An 8,372-nucleotide genomic window follows, 5' to 3' on the forward strand; every position below is an offset into this window, starting at 1 on the left:
ACACGTGATGGATGGAGGCCAGATTCACACAACTCTGAATTAAAAAGTTTTTTTCTTTTAAACTGTGAAATAAAGTGAACATTTTCAGCGGGAGGAGGGACGTATTTCAACCATGACGTATCCCCCCCCCGCCCCCCCCCCCACCCCCCGCTCTCTGAAACTTTTTTTTTTTTTTTTTTTTTTTTTTTTTACACAAACGGAACCCCATATCTGAGTGGTTTTCTAGGTAACTTTCTAATTGCACAATTTTGATACAATACTTTATTTTCAGACTTTGTACAACTGTATCTCAAAATTGATAAATTAATAAATGTAAAAAAGTAAGAGTGGACCGTAGTCAAGAGAAAGCAGCAACTATTCCTGTATTTTGTTCAGCATAAGGTTGCAATAACCGGCGGAATATTGAAAGCAGATTGTGTGGATTTAGATTTCACAAGGTTGAATAATCATTTATTTGACCAGATAAAAATAGATTGATAAATCCAAATGCATTAAAAAACAATCAAACATGTTAGTATAAAGTTTATTTATACATTTATTTATATTATAGCTACTTTATGACTTTGTTAAATAGCATTATAAAAATATTTTATTACAAAAACACGTAGTTTTTAATGTTTTACAGTGATCTGTATCATAACAATATCTCTGCCCTTTGTAACAAACCAAACTTTAAGAAAAATCAGGTAAAAATTCGTTAAACTATTTTTGAGGTTGGGTCTACACCTTACAAATAAATACAGTGGAGACCCATCCAAGATGGCGGAGCGATGAGACGTCAACGAGCATAGACAGCGTAAGACGATGCGGTTCTATGTATGTGTATGTCTATACAGCACACCACCCTGCATTAAAACCATAGAAGAAGAAAAAGAGAACGTAGAAGAAGTAAACCCGCCATGCAACATGGATGCTGAAACTAAAACATAATGTTCCTAATTTCAGACATAAATCTTTCATAAATAAGAACTAAGATAAGAACTAAACGGAGACGCTGGTAAAACGTCGCAAACTCAGTCGAGGTGTTCATGTTGAACAAGTTGACTCGTTTTTTGTGAAGAAAATGGAGGAAACTGCGATGGAGCCGGAGTCTGTGGAAATGTCTGGACCAGAACCTCGTCACGGACTCGCGGATGCGTGGGAAACTGTCACGGCAGCCCTGGTGAGTGCACGTGGAAAGCGAGCTGATCCACAGGAGGAAAGCAGCCGAATCCCACTGAGATATCTGAAGATTTAAGGCTTTAAGATGTTGCGATGCTTTATGATCAATAAGAGCGGATCAATAAGACTGGTGATCAGAGGTTTTACTCACCTGTAGAAGTACTCGGATACTTTCGGCCTCGTCAGAGTGACGAAATAAAAGACAGTGTTTAATAAACACACAGGAAACTGTGTGATAAACAGACACATCTGCAGATTTTTTTTATGAGATGTTTGTATTTTATTGATCCTCCAAAGCCATATTTCTGATCAGAGGAGTCCTGAGATGCAGCCTGCTTACTGACATCCCGTTTGGCTCCATGGTTAGGTGTCTCCTGGCCGCTCGGTGCCGGATCAGACCCTCCTGGACTGCCTGGACCTGCTCTGCCGGCAGGGTCTGGGTCAGCTGCTTGGCATCTGGCTGCTGGAGGGGATGCAGATGCGTCTGTCATCCTCAGTGGTTCCTGAGTTCTGGTCCGGACTGAAACAGCCGGAGAACGAGCTGGAGGAGCGGGACCGGGCCTTGGTTCTCCTCACGGCCTTCAGGACTCTGCTGGACCGCCTGGAACCTTTCCTGAGCAAGTAGAAGAGATGAGGAGTTGATGTGATCACGTCTGTTAAAGTCAGATACTTTCACACATCTCTTCCTCCTTGTAGGTGGTCTGGAGCGGCTGGGGGCTTGGCAGGAGGAGGGCCACGGTGGACTGTGTGGGCCGGGGCCCAGGGGCCTCCAGGAGCAGGCTTTCACCACCATCAGGGCCCTCTTGCTCTTCTCTCCGTCCCCCGTCCTCCAGGAGCGAGTGCTGGAGTTTTACAGCAGGACCTTCTCCGTCTACATGAACCGGGAGGGGGGGGGCAAAGACGGTGCCGAGGCTCCAGACGGCCCTGAAGGAGGGGCCTGCCCGGGCTGTGGCGTCCTGACACCGCAGTGCTGGTGTCACGGCGCCTTGGAACAGCTGCAGGAGCTCAGCCACATCCTGTAAGTGGTTCCTCAGGAGGTCATGTTGCTGCTCGGTCCGCCGCTGATCCGCTGTCGCCGTGTGGTCGCAGGTCCAAGCTGCAGCTGCTGGAGTGGGTCAGCTCCGAGGCCGTCACCTCCATCCTCCACAAGCTCATCGAGCAGCGCATGGAGCAGCACTGCCGCGGCGAGTACGAGCGCTCCTTCCTGCTGGAGTTTCAGGAGGTGAAGCGACCGTCCTCCGTCAGCCCCCCCCCCCGTCCACTCGCTCGCTCTGAACCTTCCTGTCTGTGTGTGAGCAGTGGCTGGAGCTGGTGCTGGGCTGGCTGAGCAAGGTGTTTGCCAGCGAGGCGGGCGTGGACGGTCCAGGCGGCGCCGCCGCGCAGTCCGGCAGCTCCATCATGAAGCAGTGGAGATGCCACATGCATCAGTTCTTCTGCAGGATCTACGTCAACATGAGGATCGAGGAGCTTTTCAGCATCATCAGAGGTGAGACCACTCAGCTGTTCACTACAACCACGCACACGCAGCGCCGCCGTCAGCGCCACCTGCTGACCACAGTCAGCAGGTGGGGGTCCAGGTGAGGGTCCAGGTGAGGGTCCAGGTGGGGGTCCAGGTGAGGGTCCAGGTGGGGGTCCAGGTGAGGGTCCAGGTGAGGGTCCAGGTGGGGGTCCAGGTGAGGGTCCAGGTGGGGGTTCAGGTGGGGGTCCAGGTGGGGGTTCAGGTGAGGGTCCAGGTGGGGGTCCAGGTGGGGGTCCAGGTGGGGGTCCAGGTGAGGGTCCAGGTGGGGGTCCAGGTGGGGGTCCAGGTGAGGGTCCAGGTGGGGGTCCAGGTGGAGGTCCAGGTGGGGGTTCAGGTGAGGGTCCAGGTGGGGGTCCAGGTGGGGGTCCAGGTGGGGGTTCAGGTGAGGGTCCAGGTGAGGGTCCAGGTGGGGGTCCAGGTGAGGGACCCAGCAGGATAAAAATGAAGCTTTCTTCAGAAAGCAGCAGGAACATCTGTCTGGCTTCCAGCTGCTGTTTGACTAAAATAATCCTGGAAAAGTGGAACTAAATAATAAATAACTGCAAACTGGTTTCATCTGCCGGTTTGGGGGGAATAACGTCGTCTGCAGTGTCTGACCTCCTGATCCTCTGTGGAACGATGGGTCTCCATGATGATTGGTCGTGGCGTTTCATGTGACATGAACTTCAGGCGACTGTCCGAACACGTCCGGCTTTTCTCTTATAAATCCGCTTTAGCTTTCCGTCTCCTTTCCTCCATCTCTCCCAGATTTCCCAGAATCCAAAGCTGCTATTGAGGATCTGAAGTTTTGTCTGGAGAGGACCAACCAGCGACAGCAGCTCCTCACCTCCCTCAAATCTGCCTTTGAAAGCCGTCTGCTGCACCCGGGTCAGTTCCTCTGCCGCATGCGGGAGGCATGTTGTTTAGTTTGCTCTCCTGCAGCGGGACAGCGCGGTAACGCCGCCTCCGCTCAGGTTGTCTCTGAACTGTCCCTCCTGCAGGTGTTCACACGTCGGACATCCTCACCGTTTACATCTCAGCCATCAAAGCTCTCAGAGAGCTCGACCCGTCCATGGTCATCCTGCAGGTCGCCTGCCAGCCCATCCGCAAGTACCTGCGGTGAGTCTGTCTGCGGGGGGGTCGGTCACCGAGGACCGCTGTCCTTCAGGCTTGGGATGTTTCTGAGCTGTTGAGAAGCAACATCAGGTGCGTTGGAGCAGAGAAACATGTAAAACCTGCAGAAGTGGAGCTGGACGGGTTGGCGCAGAGACTTGTGTCATTATTGGAGAGACGTCTCAGAACTCGATCCTCAAGGTCCACAATCCTGCAGGTTCCCAGTGTTTCCCTGCTCCAACACGCCTGCCATGGGATTCATGGGAATCCCAATAGTCAGGTGTGCAGAAGCAGGGAAACCTTGGCTACCTGCAGGACGCTGGAGGAGCGACCAGATGAGACGTGAGAGGATGTGAAGCACGAATGCAGCAGCGTTTTGTTGTTTCAGGACCCGGGAGGACACGGTGAGGCAGATCGTCGCCGGTCTGACCGGAGACGCTGAAGGCTGCACCGACCTGGCCTCCGAGCTGTCCAGAGGAGACCCCGTCACCCTGGAGATGCAGGACAGCGACGACGACGGCAACGACCCAGAGAACTGGACTCCAGACCCGACCGACGCCGTACCCGGTCAGTGAAAGCACCGTTCCAGCAGCACCTTGCTGCAGACCACTGAACTGAAAGTCCCTCGTCTCGTCAGATAAAATGGGCTCAAAGCGGCGGTCGTCTGACATCATCAGCCTGCTGGTCAGCATCTACGGCAGCAAGGACATCTTCATCGACGAGTACAGGGCGGTGCTGGCGGACAGGCTGCTGCTCCAGCTCAACTACAACACCGCCAGGTAGGACTGAAGCGCGCATCCCGCCGCGTGTTAACGTGCGTCTGGTCTCAGCTGCCGTGTGTTTCCAGGGAGATCCGCAACGTGGAGCTGCTGAAGCTGCGCTTCGGAGAGTCTCACATGCATTACTGCGAGGTCATGCTGAAGGTATGTGGACAGGTGTTGCTGGTCGGCGACCACATCACGCTTTAGAGGTGCGAGCTGTTGGTCAGCATTGGCGTCATGTGTGCAGGACATGGCGGACTCTCGCAGGATCAACAGCAACATCCGCGAGGAGGAGTCGAGGCTGAGCGAGGAGGAGCAGCCGCTGCTGTCCCTGTCCGCCATCATCCTGTCGTCCGAGTTCTGGCCGACGCTGAAGGAGGAGAAGCTGGAGCTCCCGCCTGTCGTGTGCCAGGCGATGGAGGCGTACACGCACCGCTACGAGAAGCTGAAGGTAGGGTCGGCGATGCGGAGCGGTCGGCGAGCCGTTGCTCCTCTGGTTCGGCTTCAGCTTTACGTCTGCTGTGTTTCCGCCTTCAGGCCATGAGGACGCTGAGCTGGAAGCCTCATCTGGGCTCCGTCACCCTGGACGTGGAGCTGGAGGACCGAACGCTCAGCCACCTCTCCGTGTCCCCCATCCACGCCGCCATCATCCTGCAGTTCCAGGAGAAAAGTAAAGTCCTCTGATCGATCCTCAGATTTCCAGAAGATGTTTCCTTTCAGAAGACATTTACGCATCTGCAAGTACAAGTAAACAAAGACCCCCTGGAGACGGCTTCTCCCTGTCATCCATCAGGTTCGTGGACGCTGGAGGAGCTGAGCGTGAAGCTGGGCGCCCCGAAGGAGCTGGTGCACAGGAAGCTGGCTCTGTGGCAGCAGCACGGCGTGCTGAGGGAGGAGGCAGGCGGCCGCTTCTACGTGGTGGAGACGGGCTCGTCCAAGGAGAAGCTGGAGAGGGGGGTGATGCTGATCGACAGCGACGAGGAGAGGGACTCCAACACCACCACCCAGTCTGAGCAGAGGGAGGAGAAGCTGCAGGTGAGTCCAGAATAACGCCTCCCCTCCCCTCACCTGTCCGTCGCGGCCTGAGTCTGCACCCTCTGACCACTCTGTCTCTGCAGCTGTTCTGGGCCTACATCCAGGCCATGCTCACCAACTTGGACTGCATGACGCTGGACCGCATCCACTCCATGCTGCGGATGTTTGTCGCCACGGGACCCGTCGTCACGGAGATGGACGTCAACGAGCTGGAGGCCTTCCTGCAGAAGAAGGTCAGGGAACACCAGCTGATCATGTCAGCCGGCGTCTACAGACTCCCCAAATCTAACTGACGAGGAGGGAGACGTCATCAGCGAGTCCGACGGGGAAAATAATCCAAGCTTTTGTGTGTGTGTGTGTGTGTGTGTGTGTGTGTGTGTGTGTGTGTGTGTGTGTGTGTGTGTGTGTGTGTGAGAGAGAGAGAGAGAGAGAGAGAGAGAGAGAGAGAGAGAGAGATGAATGCAGCTGGACATAAATATGCAACTTGTAACATTGTTAGAAATTCAGGATTCATAAACCTCAGTTTTTTTTTCATTCCAGTTTCACAGGAAATACGTCTCAACTGCATGTAAATCTGCAAATGATTCAATAAAATTAACAGTGAAGCATTTTACGCCAAAGTACTGAAATCTGATTGGTTCACCTGTTTTATGCAAATAGAAGCATCCGGACGTGAAGATGAACGGAAATTTCATGTTGATGGTTTGTTAACTGGGATTAATTGGGATTTTCACACACAACCATCACCTGGTTTATAGAGATGCTCTGAATAGAAAATATCATCAACCTCCAGTCACCAGATCTACATCCAACAGAGCAGCTTTGGGATGTGATGGAACAGGAGATTCTCATGGTGATGAGGTGGAACGGGAGATTCTCATGGTGATGAGGTGGAACGGGAGATTCTCATGGTGATGAGGTGGAACGGGAGATTCTCATCATGATGTGGTGGAACGGGAGATTCTCATGGTGATGAGGTGGAACGGGAGATTCTCATGGTGATGAGGTGGAACGGGAGATTCTCATCATGATGTGGTGGAACGGGAGATTCTCATCATGATGAGGTGGAACGGGAGATTCTCATGGTGATGAGGTGGAACGGGAGATTCTCATGGTGATGAGGTGGAACGGGAGATTCTCAGGGTGATGAGGTGGAACGGGAGATTCTCATCATGATGAGGTGGAACGGGAGATTCTCATGGTGATGAGGTGGAACGGGAGATTCTCATGATGTGGTGGAACGGGAGATTCTCATCATGATGTGGTGGAACGGGATATTCTCATGGTGATGAGGTGGAACGGGAGATTCTCATCATGATGAGGTGGAACGGGAGATTCTCAGGGTGATGAGGTGGAACGGGAGATTCTCAGGGTGATGAGGTGGAATGGGAGATTCTCATCATGATGAGGTGGAACGGGAGATTCTCAGGGTGATGAGGTGGAACGGGAGATTCTCAGGGTGATGAGGTGGAATGGGAGATTCTCATCATGATGAGGTGGAACGGGAGATTCTCATGGTGATGAGGTGGAACGGGAGATTCTCATGGTGATGAGGTGGAACGGGATATTCTAATGGTGATGAGGTGGAACGGGAGATTCTCATGATGAGGTGGAATGGGAGATTCTCATCATGATGAGGTGGAACGGGATATTCTAATGGTGATGAGGTGGAACGGGAGATTCTCATGGTGATGTGGTGGAACGGGAGATTCTCATGGTGATGAGGTGGAACGGGAGATTCTCATGGTGATGAGGTGGAACGGGAGATTCTCATCATCATGAGGTGGAACGGGAGATTCTCATGGTGATGAGGTGGAACGGGAGATTCTCATGGTGATGAGGTGGAACGGGATATTCTAATGGTGATGAGGTGGAACGGGAGATTCTCATGATGAGGTGGAATGGGAGATTCTCATCATGATGAGGTGGAACGGGATATTCTAATGGTGATGAGGTGGAACGGGAGATTCTCATGGTGATGTGGTGGAACGGGAGATTCTCATGGTGATGAGGTGGAACGGGAGATTCTCATGGTGATGAGGTGGAACGGGAGATTCTCATGGTGATGAGGTGGAACGGGAGATTCTCATCATGATGAGGTGGAACGGGAGATTCTCATGGTGATGAGGTGGAACGGGAGATTCTCATCATGATGAGGTGGAATGGGAGATTCTCATGGTGATGAGGTGGAACGGGAGATTCTCATCATCATGAGGTGGAACGGGAGATTCTCATGGTGATGAGGTGGAACGGGAGATTCTCATGGTGATGAGGTGGAACGGGATATTCTAATGGTGATGAGGTGGAACGGGAGATTCTCATGGTGATGTGGTGGAACGGGAGATTCTCATGGTGATGAGGTGGAACTGTGGTGGAAAATACTCTGGTCTTGAGAAGTTGTAATACATCTAAGAGTCAACTGTCTTCTTACAATGAACATTTTATTATAAACTAATACAAGCACACGCTGGAGCTTGGAGAGAGAACTCTCTCTGCAGATGCTGAAGTAACACCCAATTATAAACCATGCTTAACTCCTCCTAGTTGCTGGGCAGACCATATGAAACAATCATTATCTCTTATTTAAGACTAAACTGAACTCACTAAGCATCAATCACTCACTATATTACTTTATTACCTTTAACCTCTAACCTTTAGACAACTGGTCAACCAAGCAGTTGACAAAAACAGATGCCCTGCATGAAACTCTTCCTGTCTCAGACTTTGTATGCACATTCCAGACAAGGATCATATAACTTAAAGAAAGCTTTGTGCATAGACACAAAACACAGCAGGATCACAGC

The 8,372-nt window shown here is 51.9% G+C and overlaps 1 protein-coding gene across 1 annotated transcript; it reads left to right on the top strand.

Moving 5' to 3' along the window:
• Nucleotides 1-893: 893 nt before the first annotated feature.
• Nucleotides 894-6,159, top strand: anapc2 (anaphase promoting complex subunit 2). Its single transcript, XM_079253237.1, has 14 exons — nucleotides 894-1,162; nucleotides 1,529-1,778; nucleotides 1,858-2,179; nucleotides 2,251-2,383; nucleotides 2,461-2,647; nucleotides 3,428-3,547; nucleotides 3,661-3,778; nucleotides 4,161-4,339; nucleotides 4,410-4,551; nucleotides 4,620-4,695; nucleotides 4,781-4,984; nucleotides 5,071-5,203; nucleotides 5,327-5,568; nucleotides 5,652-6,159. The coding sequence occupies exons 1-14, from the start codon at nucleotides 1,064-1,066 to the stop codon at nucleotides 5,859-5,861; spliced, it is 2,415 nt and encodes an 804-aa protein (XP_079109363.1). The 5' UTR covers nucleotides 894-1,063; the 3' UTR covers nucleotides 5,862-6,159.
• The last annotated feature ends 2,213 nt before the right edge of the window (nucleotides 6,160-8,372 follow it).

The sequence above is a fragment of the Telmatherina bonti genome (assembly GCF_933228915.1).
Source record: "Telmatherina bonti genome assembly, chromosome: 14".
NCBI classification, from domain to species: Eukaryota; Metazoa; Chordata; class Actinopteri; order Atheriniformes; family Telmatherinidae; genus Telmatherina; species Telmatherina bonti.